The sequence below is a fragment of the Pipistrellus kuhlii genome, unplaced genomic scaffold, assembly GCF_014108245.1.
Source record: "Pipistrellus kuhlii isolate mPipKuh1 unplaced genomic scaffold, mPipKuh1.p scaffold_m20_p_15, whole genome shotgun sequence".
Lineage (NCBI taxonomy): Eukaryota > Metazoa > Chordata > Mammalia > Chiroptera > Vespertilionidae > Pipistrellus > Pipistrellus kuhlii.
Window position 1 is genome coordinate 45,725,027 of NW_023425460.1, and position 26,916 is coordinate 45,751,942.

General features: G+C 52.7%; 1 protein-coding gene across 1 annotated transcript; it reads left to right on the forward strand.

Annotated features, from left to right (window-relative positions):
• The first annotated feature begins 2,024 nt into the window (after positions 1–2,024).
• MKI67 (marker of proliferation Ki-67) lies at positions 2,025–26,381 on the forward strand. The gene is made up of 16 exons (XM_045582189.1): positions 2,025–2,270; positions 2,383–2,559; positions 5,467–5,545; positions 5,632–5,747; positions 8,869–8,935; positions 10,224–10,269; positions 10,954–11,985; positions 12,782–12,957; positions 13,859–14,147; positions 14,240–14,373; positions 14,471–14,642; positions 15,746–15,901; positions 17,278–18,307; positions 19,685–22,025; positions 23,031–23,474; positions 25,042–26,381. The coding sequence occupies exons 2-16, from the start codon at positions 2,468–2,470 to the stop codon at positions 25,105–25,107; spliced, it is 6,240 nt and encodes a 2,079-aa protein (XP_045438145.1). The 5' UTR covers positions 2,025–2,270; positions 2,383–2,467; the 3' UTR covers positions 25,108–26,381.
• Positions 26,382–26,916: the final 535 nt, after the last annotated feature.

Here is a 26,916-nt window from a genome sequence, read left to right on the forward strand (position 1 = left end):
GTCTGTGTTTGCAGTTCTCTGCAGTGCCTGATGGACTGGATTCTGCTTCTGCATCCGGGAAACCCCAGCCTACCCCCCGTGAGAAAACCTGCCAGCGGGGCCGAGAGCTCAGCGTGGTGTGCTTGCAGAGGTGGCTTCCAGCCATGGGGTCCCCAGAGCCCCCGGTGATTATCCTGAGGGATGGGTGGCCACGCTCCAAGGGGTGCGGGCGAGGGGAGGGGGGTGGCAGGAGGGGCTGGCGGGTTTTGGACCCGTTCTCTTCACCATACCCGGCCCCACGAAAGTCCTGCTCCCCCACCCGGAACTGGCTCCGCGGGGAAATCCTGTGGCTCTTTGGCACTCACCCATTGCTGCCACCCCCAGGTTTTGAACTGGAGAATTTTTTCTAAGAGGAAACCACCATCACCTGCAAGGACAGCAGTAGTGGTGGTTAGGTAAGGGATGGCTTCCAAAGCCCAGTACTCTGCCGCCGAAAGAAAAAAGAGGGAAGGATGCTGTTTGTTACAAATGTAGTCTCCAATTAATTTTTTAAAAATATATTTCATTGATTTTTTTTTACAGAGAGGAAGGGAGAAGAATAGAGAATTAGAAGCATGGATCGGCTGCCTCCTGCACACCTCCTACTGGGGGTGTGCTCGCAACCAAGGTCCGTGCCCTTGACCGGAATCAAACCTGGGACCCTTCAGTCCACAGGCCGATGCTCTATCCACTGAGCAACACCGGTTTCGTCTTGCCTCTAGTTTATTAAGAGAGTACACAAATGTAGAAGAACGTGACCTTTTTAGTGTGTTTTTGGAAGAAAATAATACATGATAGCTGGGAAATGGCTTATGTGAATTGGTTATCTTTGGGGACACACAAAAACTTTTAAAAAATATTTAAACCTCCCAGCAACTAACAGCATATTGTGCACCAGTGTTCGCTGTACAACCGCGTTTGGTCCTTAAAGACGAAGCTGCAGGCGGGGTCCCCGATGAGCACCAAGAGCCCCCGCTTCCGCGGAGCCCGCCGGGCCGTCCCCTCCCTTCTCCTCCCCTTCCGCTCCCCCCGCCCCTCCGGCAGCGCGCCCGCCCGCTTCCCTGGCCCCGCCCTCCGGCGGAGCCCGCCTCTCTGGCCCCGCCCTCCGGCGCAGCCCGCCTCTCTGGCCCCGCCCTCCGGCGCAGCCCGCCTCTCTGGCCCCGCCCTCCGGCGGAGCCCGCCTCTCTGGCCCCGCCCTCCGGCGGAGCCCGCCTCTCTGGCCCGCCCCTCCGGCGGAGCCCGCCGGGCCGTCCCCTCTCTTCTCCTCCCCTTCCGCTCCCCCCGCCCCTCCGGCGGAGCCCGCCTCTCTGGCCCCGCCCTCCGGCGGAGCCCGCCTCTCTGGCCCCGCCCTCCGGCGCAGCCCGCCTCTCTGGCCCCGCCCCTCCGGCGGAGCCCGCCCCTCTGGCCCCGCCCTCCGGCGGAGCCCGCCTCTCTGGCCCCGCCCTCCGGCGGAGCCCGCCCCTCTGGCCCCGCCCCCCGCGCAGCCCACCCGGCTCCGTCTCCCTGGCCCCGCCTCTCTGGCACCGTCCCGGGCCCATAGCCCCTTCCCATTGGTTGGGCGCCGCTCCGCCGCGTCCAATCGCAGCGTTTTGCGCCAAATTTGAATCTCTGTTTTCGTTTGAATCCGGAGACGGGGCGGGAGGCTTTCCGCGCCTGCGCCACGGACGCCGTGCGGCTTGCGGACGCGGCTGGGCGGGCTCCGGGCACCGGGGAGGGCGACGGCGGGGAGCGGGCGGCGGCGGCGGCGGTAGCGGAGGGGGGCGCGCGCCCGCGGGCCGAGGCCCCGACCCTGTAGCGCGGGGCGGGCGGTGGGCGCGAGTGGACTCGGGGCGGGCTCCTACCGCGCGGACCGGGGCTGCGCCCCGAGGAGCCGAGGACGCCGGGCGGCGGGGCAGCGATTCGCCGGTGAGTGTGGGCGCCGCGGGGCGGGGGCGGGGGCCGGAGCCGCGGACTCCCCGCTGGGCAGTGCGAGGGGCGGGGCCGGCGCTGCGCTGACCCCTCGGGCTGTGCCCGGGGCGCGGACGGGAGCCGCGGGGACCCCTCGGGCTGTGCGGGGACCGCCCGGGAGCGCGGCCTGGGCCCGGCTCGGCCACGGGGTCTTGGAGGGAATCGCAGGGGACGGGACCCTGGAGGGCGTCCTGGCCGCGGGTCCGGGGCGATGCTTGCAGGAGGGCGCCGGGGGTCGGGGGGCAGCCCGGGCCCGGCCGGGCTCCCAGCTGTCAGATAAGGTGGGGGCCTGGCACAGGGCCCCGGTGAGTTGAACAGGGAACCCCATTCGGTGCCTCACAGGGACCGCTTGGCTCGTTGCTTTCGGAGCAGCACACCCTCCCGCCATCCCGCGTGTTGTGTGTCTGTTTTATCCAGCGCGTGTCCTGCCGGAGGAGTTGCTGGTTACGTTCGCTTCCGCCTGACCTTCCCGTGCGGCTCGGCCTCCAATTCTCCTTAGAAAATGGGTCCGACGGGCCGCCTGGTGACCATCAGAAGGAGCGGGCTGGACGGCGCGCACTTCCCCCTGAGCCTGAGCACCTGCTTGTTCGGGAGGTGAGCCTGCGCCCTGCGCCCGCGGGGGCAGTTTGGGGTGAAAGACCCCAATATCCTCACCAGTGAATGGCCCGGCCCCGGCTCCCCGCTGTCACCTGGCCGGGGACTCCCTGTGCACTGTCCACCCCAGGGAGTGGGCTCGTTACCAAACGGAATGTCAGACAACGTTTATATTTTAGTTGGTGATTCAGGCGAGCATGCATATTAAAATTGATTTGGCGCACGACTTAGAGAAAAGCATAGGTGGTTGCAGTGCCCCATTCGCCTCTTTAGAAGACAGCTGCGTCCATCTGAGCAACCTGGGGCCGCCGCTGAGCAGGGGAAGGAAGGAGGTCCCTGTGGGGCTTGCTGGTCTCGGTGGGGAAATGAACTGGGAGGTGTTTTGAGAGCGTCTCTGGTTGCCTTCCTGTGTCACCCGGTGGGAGGCTCATGCATCAGTGAGCAGAGGTCCTGATGCTGCCACCCGCCCGGCCTGCACCCTCCAGTCCCCGCCAGGAAGCCTTCTGTGGCCTAAAAGGTCAGCAGCCCCAGGTTAAGAGCCCCTAGGCCTGTGGTCAGCAAACTGCGGCTCTCGAGCCACATGCGGCTCTGTGGGCCCTTGAGTGCGGCTCTTCCACAAAATACCACGGCCTGGGCGAGTCTGTGTTGAAGAAGTGGCGTTAGAAGAAGTTTAAGTTTAAAAAATGTGGCTCTCCGAAGAAATGTCAATCGTTGTACTACTGCTATTTGGCTCTGCTGACTGATGAGTTTGCCGACCACCGGGCTAGGCTAAGGTGATCCGACACTAGCCTCCTGTCAAAGACTTCTCAGTCCTCATGAGAGAGTCTCTCTTCCTGGAATATTCTCTCACCTAAAAGGTCAAACTACCTTCTTTGACTTAAAGTAGCCGTTCACTTTTCATAGCTTCTTTTGGAAAGAGAAAAAAAAGGTTTAAAAACATGTTGGCGTTGAATGGCAGTAATTGTGGTAATTATACAGCAACGGTTAACGTTTGTAGGCAGGATTTTGCCATTTAGAAAGGACGTGGGTGGGAAGAGAGATCTTAGACTCCAGAGGTTCAAGCTGAGAACAGAGGTGAGAGTCTAGAGTTGTTCAAACTCATAAAACCCCCCGGATGGTAACGGGGATCCCCAGCGGACCTCACTGAGGGCCTCTGCTGGGTTTCTGTGGGTTGAGAAGTCTGTCTCTGTGCTTCCTGCCGGCGTTAGCTTTTTGTGAAAAGACAAGTCAAATCTAGAGAATGGTTTTTGTTGTTGTTGATGTTGCTTGCAGGTTAGTATTTTTAGTGATAGACTTGTGCATCTGTCAATAAAAGCAGTATAGCTTTAAAACAACAGTCAGAAGCTCACAAGTAATAGCATTTACTGTGTGCCGGGCAAATGCTGATGTGCATAACTCATTTTATCCTCTAAAGAACACCGTGATACCGGTGCTAATGTAATCCTGGTTTTGTCTGTAAAGAAACAGGCACAGAGAGGTGTTGGGGTAAAATACAGCACTTTTGGTGATGATTTAACCTTAAGTGGACATAAACCTTTTTGTTGGGGAAAGAAAAAAAAAAAAGCGCAGTATTAAAAGTAATGTTCATTCTCCAAACTGATGTAAAATATTCCTTTAGTTCAGCGTTTTTCAACCGCTGTTCCACGGCACACTAGTGTGCCGCGAGATGTTGCCTGGTGTGCCGTAGGTGCAGACAAGACAAGAATTTTATAATTTTTCACTATTTTGTTTACTTAATATTTCATAATAAAGTAATTATAAAATACTTTCTTTGTGTTTATTTGATTCCTATTCAAGAGAATTACTTTATATATAGTCAATATAGGCACAGAGTTAAATTTAACATTTTCTAATGGTGGTGTGCCTCGTGATTTTTTTCATGAAACAAGTGTGCCTTTGCCCAAAAAAGGTTGAAAAACACTGCTTTAGTTGGGTCCTTTAAGCATAGATATCTTAGTAAAAGGCAAATCAACTTTATATTGTCATGTTTTCTAGTGTAATTGTCTTTATCTTTACTCTAATTTTTAATGATTTAAGATAGTTGCTTATATAATATCTGTTATTTGCAAAATCTAGAGATCATTGAGGTTTACCCAGTTTATTATTTCTTTAGTAGAGGGTCCCAGGTTGCACCCTCTTGCAACCTGGGACCCCTGAGGGGAGGTTGGACTGCCAGTTTTGTTTTGATTCCTGCAGGCCAGGCTGAGGGACCTCACTGGACTTCTAGTATGCATATATCTTTGGTTAATTTCTTCCCGCCCTCCCCCTTCCCTTTGAGTTTCATCAGTCTGTTCCATGTTTCCATGCCTGTGCACTGAGCATCTTCCCCCTGGTGGTCAGTGAGTGTCATAGCTACTGGTCAAGCTTAGGTATACACACACACACACACACACACACACACACACACACACACACACACACGTATTTTTCGGACCATAAGACGCACTTTTTTCCCCCCAGAAGTGGGGGGGGGGAAGTCCCTGCATCTTATGGTCCAAATATAGCCTACACATATACTTTTAAAAAAAAGTTTTTTTACTTGCCCGGCTCTGTGTGGTCTCTGTGTGCTTGCCCGGCTCTAAAATGGTTCTAAATGCTGCTGTTTACTTTACAGGGTTGATTACATGTGTTTATGACTGTGATGTTGGGTTTTAATGCACATAAAATATTTTAGGACACTATTTGTTTCAGAATCTTTTTTTCTTCATTTCCCTTCTCTAAAAACTGGTGCGTCTTATGGTCCGAAAAATACGGGTGTGTGTGTGTGTGTGTGTGTGTGTGTGTGTGTGTGTGTGTGTAATTACATTTAAAGACCAAACGTAGTCAAATGCTATTTTATTTTGAATTACATTGATGTGATTTTTTAAACGCAACAACCTAAAGAAGTCTTCCTTCTTTCTGACCAAGGGGTATTGAGTGTGACATCCGTATCCAGCTTCCTGTCGTGTCCAAACAGCACTGCAAAATTGAAGTCCGTGACCAGAAGGTTAGTGGGCGTGGGGGTCAGTTTTAAGAAGCCTTCGCAGCACGTGTTCCCCGTGTGTTCCACCTTCCCCCCCTTTCTACTTTCAGGCAGTCTTGTTTAACTTCAGTGCCGCAAACCCAACCCAGGTGAACGGGTGTGCCATCGACGGGCCTGTGCAGCTCAGGCACGGGGATGTGATCACCGTCATTGACCGCTCCTTCAGGTCAGTGTGCCCCAGGGACCCGCCTCGCAGACCCTCTGGGGCTCTCCTCAGGGTGGGCGAATGTCCACTGAGATGGACCTTCTCCACACTGACTCCTAACCGGAAATCACGGGGGCCTGTGCGGCCGATGTCCTCCCGTTCAGGGATTTGAGAGCCCAGGATGCTGCTGAGGAGGGGTGGCCTGGTCCCACGGGAGTTTCACTTTACCGGAAGTGTTGAGACATTGCAAACGGTTTTTAGTTTATTGTTTTAAATTAAAGATATTCAAACAAAACAAGACGGGCGTGAACAGCCCTGTGATCGTTACACGTTTTGGGCTGAATGCCCTCCCCCTCCCGCAAATTTAAGTGTCAAAGTCCTCGCCCCAGGACCTGAGAGCAGTGAGGCAGGGCTTTGAAAAGGTGATTATGTTAAAATGCAGCCTTTAGCTGAAACCGGTTTGGCTCAGTGGATAGAGCGTCTGTCTGCGGACTGAAAGGTCCCAGGTTCGATTCGGGTCAAGGGCATGTACATTGGTTGCGGGCACATCCTCGGTGGGGGGGTATGTAGGAGGCAGCTGGTCGATGTGTCTCTCTCATCAATGTTTGTAGCTCTCTATCCCTCTCCCTTCCTCTCTGTGAAAAATCAATAAAATATATATTTTTAAAATGCAGCCTTTAGAATAGGCCCTAATCCAGTCTGACTGGTGTCCTTAAAGCATGAGGACATGAGGACACACACAGAGAACCAGGGGGCAGCTGCTCAGAGGGAAACCGTGTGCACAGGTGGCAAAGGGAAACCATAGCAAGGCGAGGAGCAAGCCCCAGAGGAAACCAACCCTGCTGGCACCTTGACATGGGACTTCCAGCCTCCAGAACAGTGAGACAAACTGTTTAAGCCACCCAGTGAGCGGTATTTTGTTATAGAAGCCCCAGCAAACTAACCACCACCTACCGCTTACTTAGATGTCTGAAGCTTCCTTCACGCAACTTCTAATCACTACTCATTTCTCTGACCACACTTTCCGATGGCATGCAAGTCTGGGGTTTTACTGCGTGAGCCTGCATCCCTGACCACTGTGGTTTTGTCTGTTTATTAAACTCCATCCATTTGTAATAATGACGGACATATTTGTAACTGATTTCTTCTCTCACAGTGCAGGCATTCAGAGCATGGATGTCCTCATGAGTATCCCTGAGATAATACATACAGTTACCCACACAACCTGTTCGCTCTGGATGGACGGTGGAGTAACTTCATGTTTGAAATGCATCAGGGTTTGCTTTATGATTCCATAGGATTAGCTCTTACTGATCTGTGTTGGAAAGGTGTGTTGACAGCTGCTGGGTGCAGTGTTCTGTCTGTGGTTTGTGCGCATTTGGTTCAGATTCTAGAATCACTGTCATCCCTCCCTCCCGCCCCACCACCACCCCGATTCTTAGTTACTGACACAGGCGAGTTAAGTCACACATTGAGGGTGTTTGTTTTCCAGCTCTTGGCAGTTTCCTTTCTGTGCTTGGCGGCTCTGCTCTCCGTGTTTCAGTTCAGAATGATCTGGTGGACTAGGCTCTATTAGGCATCATGTAGACGTGTTCTGTGTCTTTAGTAGAGCTTTTTTTTTTTTTTTTTTTTTAATATATTTTATTGATTTTTTACAGAAAGGAAGGGAGAGAGAGAGAGAGAGCCAGAAACGTCGATGAGAGAGAAACATCGACCAGCTGCCCCCTGCACACCCCCTACTGGGGATGTGCCTGCAACCAACGTACATGCCCCTGACCGGAATTGAACCCGGGACCCTTCAGTCCTCAGACCAACACTCTACCACTGAGCCAAACCGGTTTCGGCAGTAGAGCTTTTGATTAGACTGCATACGACTTTTTTATTATCACATACTTCGAACTTTTCAGGATCCTTGGTCTCTTGGAACCAGCTGTTAGGGGCACGTTTGTTATAATCAGTTTTGTTGTGGGGGTTTTGTTTGTTTGTTTTTTATCGGCCCTAAATCATTATAACTCGCGCTTGGTCTCTGAGAACAATGTCTGTCTATTTTTTCCGAGTTGGCGTGGCCTCTCCAGCCCTCTTCCAGTTGCTGTTTGCAGGTGTATCTTTCCTGCCCTTTTCCTGGCTTCCTATTTGTGCCTTTGAATGGGAGTTGTGTCTCTTAAAGAGATGTGTAGTTGTGTCACTTTTCACCCATTTTGCTGAGCGGAGCTCTGCCTTCGTTATGGCCTGCGTTAAATACCGGTGCTGTCGTTGTGCCTCCCCCCCATCCGGGCACTTCTTTTCGTGTGCTTGTTGTGAATTTGCTTCGTTGTTAACGAGAGCTCCAGGTAGGAGGTCTTTGATGTGAAACCGAGGCCAGAATTATTTCCCCCAAAGGAGCTGCTGTTGGAGTTCACATTATTGGAGAACACTGGCTACCTCCGGCAGAGAGTCCAAACGGTTCTTAGGAAGAGGGACCCGATCCGGAGCTCTGCTCCCTGAGAAACCATCCCAGAATCCTCGCTGCTCCCCATTGTGCTCAGGTGGCATCTAAGTTTGAATCAGGCCCTTTTCCCTGGTACCCAGGTTCTGTCTGCCTTTTAGGTGGCTGTGCTGTGATGCGGTACCTGAGTTTTTGTGAGGACCACTATGCCTCTTGCTGCATATCCCTCATCTTCATGCAGCGTGCCCGCCGCTGTTCAGACACAGATGGGATACGTGGGGGCTGGCGGGATCAGAGTGTTTTCAGGGTAATGCATAGCTCTAGTCTCTGCAGGAAGTGACGTCACAGTGGTTCAGGCAGTGGCCGCCCCTGGCTTCCTGGTTAGGCTTCCAAGCCATTGGTTGGTTTCCATGAACGTAAACTAGCACACACCGATTCTGTTCCACTGCAGTGGTTCGCACATAGCAAGTACTCAAGGATTGCTGATCGCGAATCACAGGCTGATCGCGAATCACAGGCTGGTCAGCGTTCAGAAATAATCCGGGTGCCCAACCTCAGACTCCAGTCCTGAAAGAAACTTGAGGCGATCCACTCTAAATTTTTTTCCAGGAATAGGGTAACATCTTGAAGTTTCCTCCTTATTCCTTGGATACTAGTCAGATACTCAGGCTGCCGATCAGTAATCTGAATATGTGTCTGTCGTTCTATGCACTTCAGGTATGAAAATGACAGTCATCCAGACGGAAGCAAGTCAACTGAATTTCCAGGACAAAGATGTGAACAGGTGATCAGGGTTGGGTGGTATCAAACTTGGGGCTCTGATTCTTTTGCATGAAGACAGAAGTCATTTATATGCACATTGATGAATAGTTTCCTCACAAGGGAGGTGACTAACCAGTTATAGCAGGAGAGTGTACCCAAGGTATTAAAACAAGGTGAACCTACATTACTTTTTTTTAATCCTCATCTTCTAAGGATGTTTCTATTGAATTTTTTTTTTTTTTAGAGAGAAACAATTGTTTTCTTCCTGTGCTTGATTGAATGTGTTTTTTATAAATTTCATGGCCTAAATGTAGAGTGGTATAAAGTGTACAGTTGTGTACAGTACGTCCTAGGCCTGCATATTCACTCACCAATCACTGATGCCTTCACAACAATCTCCAGTCCTGTAAGCTCTGTTCAGGGTCAGTGCACCATATGGGTGTACCAATGGTTATCGTGCACGCCCCATTATTAGTATCCCTTTTCATAAATACTTGCTCCACTGCATTGCAGGGGCCTGCGGTATTCAGCACAGTAGCCTGTTGTGCAGGTTTGTTGCCTAGAACTCACAGGCTGTTCCCTATGGCCTCGCTGTGCAGTAGGCTGCCCCGTGCAGGTGTGTGTAAGAGAACTGAAAACAAAACTGCCTCGAGATGGACTCCCCAGGTTCACGGGCACGTGACTGTCTGTAACCGCAGTTTCAACCTCTCCCAGGAGTAAAACTGTAGCCCAGTCACTCTGCAACTTCCTGTTCCACACCAGTCTGCCTAGTGAGGCTCCCTTCTCTAAGGCAAGGTGATCTTGCCTGAAGCAGTCCTTCCTTCTCCTTTACTAATAACCTCTCCACGCCTATTGCCAAAGCCTCCGTTTTCCACAGCTCCTCTGAGATTCTATTTACTGGACGGGAAGCTGCTCGCTTCCTGAATGGGGAATCAAGCCAACCAGGCCTTCCAGCTGACTCGGTTGAACTAAGCACTGTTAGAAGTAGTGCGAGCCCCCCAAACCAGGGCTCCCGGTAGAGCACCAAGCGCACTGGGGAGCCAGGCGGCAAGGCAAAGGTCTCCTCCTGCAGGAGGGTGTGCTCGCCCACGGTCTGGGAGCACGCGCGCCCCTCGGCCGTATTTTTTAAATCAGCTAAGAAATACTGTGTTCGGAGCATCAGCACCTGCGGGTCTCGGGCTCTTCTCTCAGCCTCTCAAAGTCCGATAAGAATCATTAGGCAAAGCCGATCAGCGATAGATAGGATGTTTTAATGAACTTGACTGTCCCAATAGGTACTAAATTGATGTTCATTCTTTACCAATTCACAGAAATCTCCGAGACGGGTCTCAAGGTCTAGCTTCTCTTCCATCCCCGGTAAGTAGTGTTTCATTCCTTCCGGATCTGCCAGGTCAGTGCTCCACAGCATAGTGGCTAGGAGCGGCCACCAACGTCACACAGGTCCTAGGTCCAGGCTCAGGCAGATCCCGAGCTACCGTTCTTCCCCAGTGCTGGGGGGCTTAGGGGAGAAGCCATGTGCAGATAAATTGTCTTGCTCAGTTGTCTGCTGAGTTCTCAGTAGAATAATAGCATTTTATCTCAGATTTGTTATAGGACACTGATGTGATTTACTTATTTGGATGAGATCATAATATTAGATCTGATGTAATATGTAGTATCAGAATACTGTATTGCACATTTGGGACACTCAGTAACATGTAGTCCAGCGGGTCGGCAAACTACGGCTCGCAAGCCACATGCTGCTCTTTGGCCCCTTGAGTGTGGCTCTTCCACTAAATACCACGGCCTGGGCGAGTCCATGTTGAAGAAGTGGCGTTAGAAGAAGTTTAAGTTTAAAAAATGTGGCTCTCCAAAGAAATGTCAATCGTTGTCCTGTTGATATTTGGCTCTGTGGACTGATGAGTTTGCCGACCACTGGTGTAGGCTAAGTGAAGAGTTAGGTTATGAGACAGTTTGAAACAGTTGTGAGGTTTGCAAACTGCACACGTTAACCGTTGAGAATATTGGAACTTGTTTCTTATTTCATATTTCGCTGTCAAGATGGTAAAGTTCAAGTCCTCGGTGCTGCCCGCTCACAAGTCACTGAAGAGGGAGACTCAGGAGGGCCCCTGGAGGGCAGAGAGCACGTCGGGGCGACCTGCACCTCCTCTCGCGGCTCAGAAGGCCCCGCTACCAAAGGCACAGCCGATGCTGGTTCCTCGGAGCCCCCCGGAGATCTCCACGGAAACGCGGCGGGGTCCCTTGCTGGGGGGTTCGGAGTGGGTTCCCGTGTGACCGCTGCGAGCTGGAATGGAGGGCAGGATCCGGAGAAGGACGGAGAGAACGAGTCTCCGTTCCGGAAGCTCTACGAGTCTATGAAGGAAGAGTTGGACGTGAAACCAGAGAAAGAGGCTGTTCCACAGAATCGCAGAAAATCTGGATCCCGGGGCCAGGGTGCATCAGAATCCGAAAGTGCGACTCAGCCCCGGGTCTCCCCCAAGGCCAGGCGGAGGTCTGGTCGGAGCAGCCAGGCGGAGGCAGAGAGAGCGGGCGAAGGACTGGCTCAGACTCCAGAGGCCACCCCGAATCCCAGCATGCCCCCCACAGAGACGCCCAAGGCCAAGGCCCCCATCCCCTGCTCACAGCAGAATTCCTCCCAGAAGCTCCGCAGTGGGGAGCTGAGTGTCACCCGTGGGGGTGGACCTGTGAGTGTCGCCCGTGGGGGTGGACCTGTGAGTGTCACCCGTGGGGGTGGACCTGTGAGTGTCACCCGTGGGGGTGGACCTGTGAGTGTCGCCCGTGGGGAAGACCTCTGGGCAGACAGGGCCGCGTCTGCTCCCCGGAGGCTCTCAGCCAGACAGCAAACACCCACGAACGGCACAGGCGCTGGCGACCTCGGCAATCCAGCAGAAAAGGTCTCTTCCCGGAAGAGGAGAAGGAGCCTGTCTCCCACGGCCGGCGTTCTCCCTGCAGGAACAGACTTCCCAAAGCAAGCCCTGCCCTCCCCGCTGCCGGTCCCCACGGAGCAGAAGGCTCCCGGCGGGGCCCCGGGCCTCAGTGCCGTGGATGTCAGCAACATTGGCGATGCCCTCAGTAAGTTCATTTCACTTTAAGTTCATTTTCCCCCAGCGTGCGCACGTACCTAGGTTACCTGTCGGTGTCTGGGTGTGAGTAGTTGGTGACACCGCCTTTCTAAAATGACAGTGGGTGGGGCCCCAGGATTGCCTGGGGGAGCCCCCTGCAGAACTTCCCCAGCTTGTTCTACTCAGAGTGCAGGTCCCCAGTGAGGCCCACGCAGGTGTCTTTTGGGAACGTTTTCTCAGGTCACTGCTAAAGCAGCCACCTCCATCAGTCCAGCTCTGCAGGGAGCACCCCCTGTGTCAGGCTGATCCCCTTAGGAGCTGTGTCCATGCAGGGGTTCAGTGTATTTTTTTTTTTTTTATATAATATATTTTATTGATTTTTTACAGAGAGGAGGAGAGAGGGATAGAGAGCTAGAAACGTTGATGAGAGAGAAATATCGACCAGCTGCCTCCTGCACACCCCCTACCGGGGATGTGCCTGCAACCAACGTACATGCCCCTGACCGGAATCGAACCCGGGACCCCCAGTTCGCAAACCGACGCTCTACCACTGAGCCAAACCGGCTTCGGCGGGTTCAGCATCTTAAAGAACATCTTGGTACCGTCCAGATGGGCCAGGCGTTTTGACAGTTTGGCCCTGATCTGTCGTGAGCTCTAGAAGCACCTTTAGCTTTCCCGGCACCACCAGAGAGTGAAGTATTTCGGCATCAGGAATCGTTGGTCTGACTTTAAGATCAATTGGAAACAAGGCACAAGTACTAGGATGGTCTTTTCATCCCCTTTCCCGTTTGTCTTCATTCCTTTAGGTAAGACTGAGGGGAAGCCCTTAAAGAGAAGGCGGGTCTCCTTCGGGGGTCATCTGAGACCTGAACTATTTGATGAAAACTTACCTCCTAATACCCCTCTCAAAAGGGGAGAGACCCCGATGAAAAGACGCTCTCTGGTAGCCCACACGCCTCCCGTCCTGAAGAAAATCATCAAGGTACGTTCCGCAGCCAGCACTCGCCCTCCTGCATGATGCTCACGTCCGGGGACCTCCTCTTTCCTAGCACTCCCACGAGTAGAATTACAATTAAACCTTTTCCTTCTAATATAACGTAAAAATGAAAAGTCCAAATGAGCTTATTCACCGCAGTGTTGAAAACGAGCACTTGGTTCCTACCCACGGCTGGGAGGTGGCCACGCACAGGTGCACAGAGGACCACGCTGGGGTCACCATGACAACTCTGGTGAGAAAAGTCCAGGGCCATCAGGACCCATGACCACAGGGTGGCTGTTTTTTCTTTAGACGCATAAGCCGAAAGGGAAATCTTAGGTGGCAACACACTGCGATTCTCACCATCAGCTGCTTAGAACTGTAATCAACTCACCTTCATCACAGAGGCCGGGCTAAGGCACCTGCTGTGTGTGTGTGTGTGTGTCCTCCCCGTTTTACACTGGCTCCCTGTAGAGCAGCCTCCTTCCCGGCAGAGAGACCACAGGGGCCGCACACCCCCTGGTGCCTTCGCCGGGATTCAGGCAGAGCCCTCAGCCCTCCTCCGGAGGTTCCCTCCATCTTTCCTCCTGAAACACCCCAGGGAAGGCTTGTCTGCTGCTTTTCTCCCCTACCTTGCACTTGACAGTGGGTGCCATGTTTTGGTGCTTCAAGATTTAAACGGTGTCTATTCAAATCCAGTTTTATTAAAATTATTCAAGAATTTGGGAGCAGCACAGAGACTTTCCTATGAGCACTAGGTGTGTTTATGCTTTTGGTTTTGGGGGGGTGGGGTCCTGTACTTGGAAACAGCGTCAGTTTTTCCTGGGCGCGGCTCCCTCAGTCATCACAGCGGTTAAAGCGGTGCAGCGTTCATAGCAAGCTAACGGGAGCGCTTCCATCTCACCAGGAACAGCCATCGGAAAAGGGGGAACCTTCAGGAATCCGTTCGGAGGTGGCCACGCAAAACAGTCCTACGAACACGTCTCCACGTATAAATGATGCTCGCCGGCGGTCCCCCAAGCCACCTGCCTCAAGTGGCAGCAAATCTCCACATCACACAGATGCCCCTAAGCGGGGAGGCAGGCGGAGCAGCAGCGGGCCCGCCAGGAGGGCCTCCGTGGACCGGAGCCAGCGCGGAATCCTGCAGACCATTCACTCCCGGCGGCGGAGCGGGGCCTCGGAAGCCAACCTGATGGGTGAGTGTTGCGGGAACGCGCGTGTTTCGGGGTGAGTTTTCTCACCACTGCCGCCAGTGCTGGGAAGTTTCACCCCCGTTTCTTTCCGCCAGTGTCGAGGTCGTGGGCAGATGTGGTGAAGCTTAGCGCCAAGCAAACACAAACTAAAGTTGTGAGACATGGTCCCCCAAGACCTGGTCCCCCAAGACCGCCGAGCAAACGGCAGAGGAGAGTTAACACCCCAAAGGTTTGTGTCCATGGTGCGTGGCTGCTACCCACCGTGCATCCGGCACCTTCCGTGTGGCCGCGCTCTGACACGGTGCGTGCTCTTGCCCGTTTTCCAGAAGCCTCTGGCCAGCGTTCACAACGAGTTCAGCACTGGCCACGCCGCCTCTCCCTGCACCATCGTGATCGGGAGAGCTCACATCGAAAAGGTCAGCGCGCCTGCTCGGCCCTACAGGATGCTGAACAACTTCGTGATCAACAAAAAAATCGACTTCAATGAAGACCTTTCAGGTAAGATCGTAGGCCTGGCTCTTTTACCCACAGCCCTCCGCTCTGGGAGGACGTGGTTGGGTGTCTGTCTGCAGAGAGGGCGACAGGAGACCAAACAATCCCGTCAGGACGGTCCAGGCCGAGAAAGCTGCCTCGGGAACAGTGACGGGGCCCCGGCACTCGGGGGATCACGTGTCCTTCGTGAGGCAGGCATGCAGGGTGGATGCACACGTGCACCTCCGAGAGCAGCACGGGTGTAAGCACGCCGGAAGCTGCTCTCCGGGGAGAAGGCGGCTTGCTCTGATGAGCGCCCCTGCCCTGCACTGGTGCGAAGCAGTTTCCTCAGAGCTGGAGCAATGGGTGTGAGCAGTGTTTTGCTTCAAGAGTTTCTCCAAGAGTTTTCATGTAGCTTAACCTGTTTCACGAATCAAAGGACTGGGAAGAAGTTTTCTTTAGACATGAATAATGTTGAGCCAATGTTGCCGTTCTCATTAGAAGAATCCTTATGATTGTAGTAGATATGAACCATGGCCAGACCCAGGGCTAAGGTTTCATGCCACCACGCTGGACCAGCGGAGGGAGATGAGACTTTAGCCATCTAAAGTTAGATGTTAGGTGGGCTCTTTTATTTATTTCAGGGCAGGTAGTGCCGTAGAAGAGCTGTCCTCTGAAAAGATGGGGATGCTACTACTTGACAGTACTAAAAATGGGCAGTGCTACGTCGTTTTTAAAATTGGGGGACGTTTCCTTTGTACTTAGTATCCAGAGCTGCATGACCTCAGACGGCACAAGGACACTGGGTCTCTGGTGCCGTGAGGGGGGCCTCCAGCCTGCGGCCAGTGCCCATAACTGGGCACAACGTCAGGAGACTGAGACAACTTCCTTTGCTTGTTTTTCTTTCCAAAGGAAAGACAAAGACGAGGGAGCACCTCTAAGATGTGAACGTCCCATCATTGCCCTCTTTTAACAGAATGAGTCTATTATTCCTAATGTAGCTCCTTCACCCAAGACCCTCTCCCAGGATTCTAAGGTGTGATTCCTCGGTTGTATGCTGTGACTGGCATGGTTGTTTGCATATAAGAGTGATCTGTTCGTTGTTTTTCCCCACTATTTCCACGTAACAGGGTTAACTGAAATGTTCAAGACTCCAGCAAAAGAGAAGCCACAAACAATGAACCTAGGTCCCACCACTTTTTCAAATTCCGAGGACTCGCTTGGGAAAAAGTTTCAAGTACTTAATTCAGAAGACAAACCTCTGCTGTGCACCCCAGAAAAGTTTGGTGGGTTTACTATTTTTCCCCTAACTCTTTTGATGTCTTCAATAGAACTGTAGATGGGGGTGTTGTGTTTTGTAACAGACACTACATTATTTCTCTACAATCGGTACTCGTGATAAAATACTGTTTCCAACTTCTTTGTTCTATTGCTTTTAGGGAAAATCCCTATCAGCGGTTGAACCTGCACTGGCATTCAGTGACTTGAGTGAGAAGGATTATTTCCTTTAATAAGCAAACTACCTGTGAGGACTTTTGTCTTCTTTATTATAAGTAAAGAGGCCGAGAAGCAGAAAAGTATAATCTCTCTCATCATACTTATATGTAAATTACTCAAACTCAAAATGATTGCAAGTTGTCCGAGTGTGAGTGTGAGATGGGAACTGTGAGTCTGTCTTACTCTTGTTTGAAACCACGTTGTGTTTTAGAGTGAGCTAATTGCTACATTGAACATGCTTCCCATAGGATAAGAGTAGATGTTTCTAATTTAATGTGGACAATCAGTGAATGTATAAGCCATATTATTGCATTGGTGGTTCAGAAAGGAAATAGCTTGCCGAAACCGGTTTGGCTCAGTGGATAGAGCGTCGGCCTGCGGACTCAAGGGTCCCGGGTTCGATTCCGGTAAAGGGCATGTACCTTGGTTGCAGACACATCCCCAGTAGGGGGTGTGCAAGAGGCAGCTGATCGATGATTCATCTCTCGTCAGTGTTTCTAACTCTCTATCCCTCTCTCTTCCTCTCTGTAAAACATCAATAAAATATATTTAAAAAAACGAAGAAGAAGAAGAAGAAGAAGAAGAAGAAGAGGAAAGGAAATAGCTGTTTCTCATGTTTAAAGAAAACAGGTCACTGAGACATGGCGTGGCAGCCTTTAGGAGACCCTGCTTTTTTGTCCTTGATCTAATCCCTGTGGATTCTAACCACCACCTATGTATGAGCCCACTGTATAGCACCAAATGCCCTTATTCTTAAATATATTTTTTTATTGATTTTGTACATAGAGGAAGGGAGAGAGATAGAGAGTTAGAAACATCGATGAGAGAGAGTCATCGATCAGTTGCCTCTTGCACACCCCCTACTGGGGATATGCCCGCAACCAAGGTACATGCCCTTGACCGGAATCGAACCCGGGTCCCTTCAGTCCCAAGCCGACGCTCTATCCATTGAGCTAAACCGGTCCCGGCAAATGCCCTTATTCTTAAATGTACATGGTTCATATGTCAGACAAGTGTATAGCCACATAAGCAGATTCATATTATTAGTAAAGTGGAAAGGAGGGTGATTATTGCCTCTTACACAATACTTCATGAGGATAAAATACCAGATCGGTTATAACACAATGAGGAAAATGTATTTTTTGTGCTTTTTTTTTCATTATAGGAGAAAAGGATCTGAATGCACGAGAAGAACTATGGGATAAACAGTCTTCAAGCCCAGCCTTTACACAACAGTGTGTTACAGTAAATGGAAATATGAAAACCCCACGATTGGAGACAGAGCTTCCGAAGGCAGCATCCAGTACAAACAAATTCAGGAGGTCCGTGGAGCTCAGAAATATACAGGTGACAAGTGCAGAATGTGGAAAGGATGACAAAGAAGTCGACACTGTTCAGAACATCTTGGGAAGATGCCTGAGAAAATCATCAGTACAAACACAGCTACCAGAGGGAGAGATGAAGGAAAGGGAAAGATCCTTTGGAACATGTAATAAAAACAATGAACCAAGAGAAAATTCTGAAAAACCGATCACTGGGAGGAGATCAAGAAGATCATCAGAGCTGAAATGCACACCAAGAGCAGGCCTGATCCCCATCCAGAGATGGCAAGAGACAGAATGTAAGGAAGACCTGGGGGGCAGCCTCAGTTTCCTCCAAAACCCAAGCGGCGCTGAGGAAGCAGTGGGTACGGAAACCAAAACCTTATTGATGCACTGCACATCCCCAGCACCGGTCAGCACACCCACCAGGGTGAACACGCGCATCAAGACTCCTTCCCAGAGAGCGAATGTAGAAGATCTCTCAGACCTCAGGAAGCCCACACGAACCCCAGGGGACATAGCAGATACACAAAAAGAACCAGCAGGTGGTGCCAAAAGCATGAAAGAATTTAAGGAAGCTCCAGACCAGAAATTGGACTCATCAGAAAATGTAACTGGAAGCAGGAGGAGGTCGAGAACACCCAGGAGGAAGGCCCAACCCATAGAAGACATGACGGGCTTCAGAGAGCTCTTCCAAACACCAGGTCACATTGTGGAAACAGTGACTCATGACAAAACCACCAAAACACCCAGCAAATCTCCACAACCAGAACCAGGCAGGACACCAACCAGCACCAAGAGACGTTTCAGGTCACCTGTGGGGAGAGTCGACGTGGAGGAAGAGCTCTCAGCACTCAGGAAGCCAACACCAAGGCCGGGGGAAACCACATATTCATGTCGAGCACCAATAAATGATAATAAAGATATCAAAGCAGTTAAAGAAACTCCAAAGCAGAAACTGGACTCGACAGGCAATATAAATGGGAGCAGAAGGTCAAGAACACCCATTGGGAAGGTTCAACCCATTGAAGACTTGGTTGGCTTCAGAGAGCTTTTCCAAACACCAGATCATACGATGGAATCATTGGCTGAGGACAAAACCAGCAAAACACCCTCCAAATCTCCAAAACCAGAACCACTCAGCACGCCCACCAGCACGAAGAGACGTTTCAGGACACCTGTGGGGAAAGTGGACATGGAGGATGAAAGTGCCGAATTCTTTAAGGAAACTCCAGAACAGAAACTGGATTCTGCAAAATATGCAACTGGGAGCAGGAGGAGATCGAGAACACCCAGGAGGAAGGTCCAACCCATGGAAGACCTGGCTGGCTTCAAAGAGCTCTTCCAAACACCAAATCACATCCTAGGAACAGTGACTGACGATAAAAAAACTAAAACATCGTTCAAATCTCCAAAGTCAGAACCAGTCAGCACACCAGCCAGCTCAAAGAGACGTTCCAGGACATCTCTGGGGAAAGTGGACGTGCAGGAAGCACTCTCAGCTCTCAGGAAGCCAACACCGAGACCGGGGGAAAGCACACATGCACACAGGGCACCAGAAAGTGATGATAAAAGTGCCAAGTTCTTTGAGGAAATTCTAAACCAGGAACTGGACTCAGCAGAAAATGTAACTGGAAGCAGGAGGAGGTCAAGAACACCCAGGAGGAAGGTCCAACCCATAGAAGACTTGGTTGGCTTCAAAGAGCTCTTCCAAACACCAAATCATATCATAGGAACAGCGGCTGATGATAAAATAATCAAAACATCATGCAAATCTCCAAAATCAGAACTGATCAGCACACCAATCAGCACAAAGAGACGTTCCAGGACACCGCTGGGGAAAGTAGACATAGAGGAAGAGCTCTCAGCTCTCAGGAAGACAACACCGGGGGAAACCACACACTCCCACAGAGAACCAGAAGGTGATGATAAAGATATCGCAGCATTTAAGGAAACTCCAGAACAGAAACCAGACTCAGCAGAAAATGTAACTGGAAGCAGGAGGAGGTCAAGAACACCCAGCAGAAAGGTCCAACCCATAGAAGACTTGGTTGGCTTCAAAGAGCTCTTCCAAACACCAAATCATATCATAGGAACAGCGACTGATGATAAAATAATTAAAACATCATGCAAATCTCCAAAGTCAGAACCAGTCAGCACACCAACCAGCTCAAAGAGACGTTCCAGGACACCTCTGGGGAAAGCGGACGTGCAGGAAGCTCTCTCAGCTCTCAGGAAGCCAACACCGAGACCAGGGGAAACCACACACTCCCACAGAGAACCAGAAGGTGATGATAAAGGTATCACAGCATTTAAGGAAACTCCAGGACAGAAACCAGACTCAGCAGAAAATGTAACTGGAAGCAGAAGGAGGTCAAGAACACCCAGGAGGAAGGTCCAACCCATAGAAGACCTGGCTGGCTTCAAAGAGCTCTTCCAAACACCAGATCACACAGTAGAACCAATGACTGATGACAAAACCAAAACACCCTGTAACTCTCCACAACCAGAACTAGTCAGCACTCCCACAAGCACAACAAGACGACTCAGGACCCCTGTGGGGAAAATGGATGTGGAGGAAGAGCTCTCAGCTCTTAGGAAGCCAACACCGGGGGAAACCACACACTCCCACAGAGAACCAGAAGGTGATGATAAAGGTATCGCAGCATTTAAGGAAGCTCCAGAACAGAAACCAGACTCAGCAGAAAATATAATTGGGAGCAGGAGGAGGTCAAGAACACCCAAGAGAAAGGTTCAACCCATAGAAGACTTGGTTGGTTTCAAGGAGCTCTTCCAAACACCAGATCACATCATGGAATCATCGGCCGATGACAAAACCACCAAAATACCTTGCAAATCTCAAAACCCAGAACCAGTCATCATGCTACCAGGCAGAAACAGACGTGTGAAGGCACCTCAAGGCAGAGTGGTTGTAGAAGATGAGCTCCCGGCACTCAGAAGGCCCACACGCACGCTGGGGAAAACCACAAGGTCCCACGGAGCTCCAGAGGCTGCTGATGAAGATACCAAAGTGTTGGGGGAGATGGCAGAAGAGAAATCAGATCCTGCAGAAAATGTAACTGGAAGCAAGAGGAGGCCGAGAACACGTAAGGAAAAGGCCCAACCCATGGAAGACCTGGCCGGCCTCAAAGACGAACCAGAGACTGTTGTCCAAACCACTGAAGTGCCCTCCAGATCTCCACAGCCAGAGGCAGTCCTGCCAGCGCGCAGGAAGAGGCAGGTCAGGGCGCCTCCCAGGAAGGTGGATATGGAGGAAGAGCTCTCCGCACCCAGGAAGTCCACACGGACATCAGCGAGAGCCACAACGTCCCACAGAGCTCCAGAGGCTGCTGCTGAAGATACCAAATTGTTGGAGGAAATTCCAGAAGAGAAATCGGATCTTGCAGAAAATGTAACTGGAGGCAAGAGGAGGCCACGGACGCGTAAGGAAAAGGCCCAGCCCCCAGAAGACCTGGCCGGCCTCAAAGAGCCCCTCCACTCATCATGTCACACAGAAGAACCGGAGACTCTTGTCCAAACCACCGAAATGCCCTCCGAAGCTCCACAGGCAGAAGCAGTCCTGCCAGCGCGCAGGAAGAGGCAGGTCAGGGCGCCGCCCAGGAAGGCGGACGAAGAGGAAGAGCTCTCGGCTCCCAAGAAGCCCACACGGACATCGGCGAGAGCCACGAGGTCCCACAGAGCTCCAGAGGCTGCTGCTGAAGATACCAAACTGTTGGAGGAAATTCCAGAAGAGAAATCGGATCCTGCAGAAAATGCAACTGGAAACAAGAGGAGGCCACGGGCGCGTAAAGAAAAGGCCCAGCCCCCAGAAGACCTGGCCGGCCTCAAAGACGAACCAGAGACTGCTGTCCAAACCACTGAAGTGCCCTCCAAGTCTCCACAGCCAGAGGCAGTCCTGCCAGCGCGCAGGCAGAGGCAGCTCAGGGCGCCGCCCGGGAAGGCGGACGTGGAGGAAGAGCTCTCCGCACCCCGGACGTCAGGGAAAGCCACGCGGTCCCGCAGACGACCCGCCGACATCACAGTGTTCAAGGAGTCTCCAAGGCAGGAACCTGGTCCTGCGGCAGACACGGCGGGCGGCAGACGCCAGCCGAGATCACGGAAGGGAAGGGCCCAGCCCCCGGAAGGCCCAGCCCGCCGCCAACCACTCCCGCAAAGCCCCGTTCAAGACGAGGAGCCAGACGCAGGAACTGAGAACAAACCTGCCAAACCCAGAAGAGTCCTCTGGGCCCCGGACGTGAAGCCCGTGGAAGGCCAGGCGGGCCGCAGAGACCCCGTAACGCCCCCAAGGGGGGGCAGCGTTCCCCTGGCCCCCAGGAGGAAGCGTGAAGATGGAAGTCCCACCAGAACGAGGGGACTGCGCACCAGCGCACGAGCACAGGACCCAGTGGAGGAGAAGCCACCCCCAAAGCGGCAGCGGACGGCTCCCCAGCAGAGGCGTGAGCCGCCGGAACCCCTGGGCGTGAAGAGGAGGCGGGGAGCTGTGGCAGACGGCACGGAAGACGTGCCCGGCGAGGACCTGGGAACGAAGACGAGGGGCAGGAGAGCGCCGGTGGCCACCTCCCCTGGCAAGGTGAGGATGGGCTGCACTGTGATTGGTGGGCGCTCCGGGGTGGGGTGGGGGGTGGGGGGCGTTCTCCATCCCCGCATCATTGGTAGATCGTAAGGAACCTGAACTGATGTGGGTGCTCCTTCCCAAAGGGGTCTGCCCTCCGTGCTGAGTCACTGCGTGCCCAGCCCAGAATCCTTTGGGCTTCTCTAGAGAGACCAGGCTGATTTGGGAGAAACAGCTAAAATGACCACTGGAGGTTTTGACATGATTTTCTCAGGAACTGAATGAGTTGTGTTCATCCTCAAAGAGTAGAGAGAGAGCCCTGACCGGTTTGGCTCAGTGGATAGAGCATCGGCCTGCGGACTCAAGGGTCCCGGGTTCAATTCCCGGTCAAGGGCATGTACATCCCCCTTAGGGGGTGTGCAGGAGGCAGCTGGTCAATGTTTCTCACTGATGTTTCTAACTCTCTATCCCTCTCCCTTCCTCTCTGTAAAAAAATCAATAAAATATATTAAGAAAACAAAAAGGGGTGTAGAGAGAAGGGAATAGCCTGTTCAGAACCCGCAGCCAGGAGCATGAGGCCTAACCAATCAGAACCCTGTCTGGGAAGGGGCGTCCTCAGTGGAATGTCCCTGTTTTCAGCAGAGCACTCACTCCCCGGGGAGCGGAGGGAGGGAACGTCAGGAGCTGGTCTCCCGGCTCTGGGCTGGCAGTTCGTGAAGCCGGAGCTCACTCACTGCCCCAGTCAGGGGCGTCTTCCTGGGATGCCCTGTGATGCTTGTCCCAGACTTCACATGCATTTCACTGTGAGGAGGTTCACACCGATCCCTTATCGTGGTCTGTTAGAGGCGGTGACTTCTCCAAGGAGAAGTGGCTGTCTTAGGTGACTGCATTTTATCAATAGAAGGTGAACCGTGTAAAACGTTCAGATGAGTTTCCCTCTGTGTTCAGTTTGGGGTTTTTTCTCCATGTTGGATTTTCAGATTGGCATCACCCGTTCCCGGCATTTTGTGGGTGTCTTTTTAGGAAGTGTCCCTGCGTTCCAGACTCGCAGCTAAAACCAGCAGCGCTGAGCAGACACCCGGCGTTCCGGGAACAGCAGGAGCGGGGAAGACCAAGAGGAGCGGGAGGAAGCCCGCGCCCGCCTCCCCGGAGGCGAAGAGTCACAGCCCAGAGGATGGAGCCGGGAGCTCTGTGCCTGGGGACGAGGTCCGTGAGAGGAGAGCGTGCCCGCGGCCCCGGAGACGGGGGAGGGCGCCCGAGCCCAGCGTGGCCGGGGAGAAAGCCGGGGAGACCCGTGAGGAGGCCCCCGGGAAGGCTCAGGAAGAGAAGGAAGGAGCCCGGCCTGCAGGCCTCACACAGCGGAGGGCCAGGAAGGTGACGGTCCCTCCCGCCGGGGACACTGCGGAGAGTCAGCCCAAACCGAGAGCCACGCGGAGCGCCAAGAGGCCTGCGGGAGAGGCGAGGCAGGCAAGTCGTTTACCGTTTCACTTTTTAAACGATTTTACTTTATTACTATTTTTTAATAGTTTTCTTTTTGTTGTTGTTGTTTTTAATCCTCCCTCGAGGATGTTTTTTCCATTGATTTTTCAGAGTGGAAAGAGTTGGAGGAGAGAGAGAAACATTGTTGTGAGAGAGGCAACATTGATTGGTTACCTCCAGCACGTGCCCCAGCCAGGGCGAGGATAGAACCTGCAGCCCAGGTCCATGCCCTTACCTGGAATCGAACCCACAACCCTTCCGTGAGCAGCCTGGTGCTCTAAGCATGAGCCATGCCGGCCGGGGCACTGTTTCACTTTTGAACGAGCATAGAAAGCTCCTGCAGCAAAAGCAGATGCACATGCTGCTGCGATCGCAGGCTCCCAGGCCCACAGCACAGAAGCGCGGGCGCAAAGCAGCGTCTGTCTCTGTGACCGTGGTCAGTGCTGTCCGTCCTGGAGTTCCTGTGTCCGCAGCGAATTCACGTTCTGAAGTCCTGGGTCAGGAGTGGGACCTTATCCGGCTAGTGCCTCCCACGGCTCCCTGCACACCTGGCGCTGACATCACCGGTGGTCTCCACGTTCCCGAGTTCAGGGACTCACCAAGGCCCAGAGGGGGCCCTGTGTGGTCCCCCAGGGGTTCCTTTGGAAAGCTAGAATGACCACGTGGGTGTGTCCCCAAGGCACCTCTCCTCTCAGGAGTCCCGGTCAGTAGGGAGGGCAGGCGCCACCTAAGTTAATGGACGGTGAGTGCCCACGGCCTTCAGTCTCAGGCCGAGAGCTGTCCGCACTGGATTAAACCCACCAAGCAGGACTGCACCCGGTCAGCATTCCTCTGGGGCCATGGTCGGCAAACTGCAGCTCGAGAGCCACCTGCGGCTCTTTGGCCCCTTGAGTGTGGCTCTTCCACAAAATACCACGGCCTGGCCGAGTCTATGTTGAAGGAATGGGGTTAGAAGAAGTTGATGTTTAAAAAATGTGGCTCTCAAATTTCAATCGTTGTCCTGTTGATATTTGGCTCTGTTGACGAATGAGTTTGCAGACCATTGCTCCAGGGAGTCCTCCAATTTGCTGGGTTCAAAGAACAGGCTGAGAGGCCCCCCTTCTCTGAGGGGGACACATCTGCTTCCCAGGATGCAGGTAGAGACCAGGCGGTGTCAGCGGGAACCTCCTGCTTGACCAGAGGCTGTCGGGTCTGGAGCCCGCTGCAAAGGCCCTGTTACGGGTCCACCCACATCCAGGATGGCATCCAATGCCCTGCCCCTTAGAGTCACGAGGGAACAGACACAGAACAGCTGATGTCAGCAGAGACTCAGAAACGGATCCATTCACAGTTGTTTTATGGAAAATAATACAATAATCACTGATAATGCAAGCGTGCGCCTTGTTTCCCCTACTCACTGCTGCAAACCTGCATTTTGCCCCCAACCCTGGATTTTAAAACTCGTCTCCAACCTCTGGAAAGGGTCACGGGGTGGGGGGAAGACTTAGAGTAGAGCCGGGCTGGGTACAGAAGTCCTCGCGTTAAGTGACTCCAGTTGCATTTTCTTCCCAAACAGGAAGACGACGACCTGGCCGTCAAGAAGATAAGGACCCGCAGTCGCCGGGGCCGTGAAGATGTTTAGCTCAGATGTTGGGGTGGGGGGTGGGGGGTGGAGGGTAGGAATGTAGTTTAGTGATAAGTTCTAGAACAATGTCTGCTGTGAATTTAAACGTGGGTTCTGTAAATAATGCTCTCCGGGTGCTTAAGGGAAGAAAGCTTTTAAAATTTTTCTGATTCTCCATAGTCTATTCAAAAACCCTGCGAGGAGTTATGAAAGAGGGACTCCTGGGTCCCCAGAAATAGCAATTTGAGGCGGGGGGTGGGTGGGGTGGGTAGGAGGGGAGTTTGAGCCAAGCTGTCCTCTCCAGCTTTGCCAATGCAGCCCTGGAACCGGCGTCCGGATCAGCACGCTCCTGGGCTCAGCACTTGCGTTGTAAATGCTTCTGTGTTTGTCTGTGTTCCCTCAGGACCCCAAAGGCAGGGCCCTCGGGAGGCGAGAGGAAGGGACAGTGCAGAATCCCGGTGCTCACAGGTCTGTCCTCACAGTGCGAGGCTGTAGTCCCTGCGCCAGGGCTGTCTGCACAGGACAGGCTGGTCCGGGACTCCAGTCACTCAGGGAATGAACGTGACCCTGAGGACAGCCTGTGGACCCCCCCCCCCTTCGGGTTCAGGAGTCAGAGGACATTGAGGGGCTGACCGGTGGCGTGCCTTTTTCATATTTGCTTAAATCGACTGCGCTCATCTGAGAAGGCCCCGTCCACCCTCCCGTCGGCCAGGGGCTCGTTCTCAGTGCCAACACCCTCTTAGCTCTGGTGTCAGGCTCCTAGACAAAACGACCGAGCCGAGCAGACCTGAGAGTCTCACATCAGCAGAAAAGGTTACAGTTTTCTGAGCTTCTGCTGGCCCTGGTCCCATCTGTGCTTTTTCTGGCTGCACCTGTCGGCCTACTGGGTGCCCTGCACCCACCGGGGACAGGAAGCAACATGAGCCCCAAACGCAAGGCCATTTCTGAGGGCGGCAGGCACCAGGGCCCCTCCCCAGGGGCCCAGCTCTCAGTGGAGGCCATACCTCCCAGTTGCATGTCCAGCCCAGACTTCCTTCCGTTTCAGGCCTAGACCTGCATCTAACTGCTGGCATCTCTGTTTTTATGTCCCTCTGTGTCCTCCTGTCCCTCTGTGTTCTCTAGTCAGAAAATAGCACATCTGTCCAGTCACCTGTGTGGACGCCCCCACAATTCCCCAGCCTTGCCAGGCTGAGGCGAGGATGGAAGACGAGGTGGCTGTCTGTGCCCTCCTGTCCTCTGTGTCTGGCGTGGAGCCAGGTTCTTATAAAAATAAACTTTTGTTAATTAATTGAGGCGTCTGTCTCCGTCATGCTTTTGGCGCTGCCATGGTGCGGTGGTGGGCGGAGTTCAGGCCCTAAGGGAGGGAAGGCAGAGGAGGGGGCCTGGAAGAGGAGGGACATCGTGCAAGCAGAAAGGACAGCCCTAGCTGGTTTGGCTCAGCGGACAGAGCATCGGCCTGTGGATTGAAGGGTCCCGGGTTCAATTCCTGTCAAGGGCACATGTCCAGGTTGCAGGCTCCATCCTCAGAAGGTGGCATGCAGGAAGCAGTTGATCAATGATTCTCATCATTGATGTTTCAATCTCTCCCTCTCCCTTCCTGACTGAAATCAATAAAAATATGTTTTAAATAAATAAAGAGAAAAAAATAAGAAAGGACAGTGTCGGGCCTCATCAGAAAGGGGCTTGACTGGAAGGTGTGAGTCATAAATGTGAATTCAGAGAGGCCACGTTCAAGAAAATGGAAAATAATAACAGGACTTTTCTTTGATTAGGTGGTTCATGAGCTCGCATATAGAAAGTTTCAATTAGCTGTGTGCCTTGGGAATG

What these genes read in the sequence shown, in the direction of transcription:
- MKI67 (XM_045582189.1), top strand. Translation starts at nt 2,468, where the DNA reads ATGGGTCCGACGGGCCGCCTGGTGACCATCAGAAGGAGCGGGCTGGAC. An exon ending in AGCACCTGCTTGTTCGGGAG is followed by an intron (nt 2,560 to 5,466) that starts GTGAGCCTGCGC and finishes TTTCTGACCAAG; the next exon opens with GGGTATTGAGTGTGACATCC. An exon ending in TAGCTTCTCTTCCATCCCCG is followed by an intron (nt 10,270 to 10,953) that starts GTAAGTAGTGTT and finishes TTCGCTGTCAAG; the next exon opens with ATGGTAAAGTTCAAGTCCTC.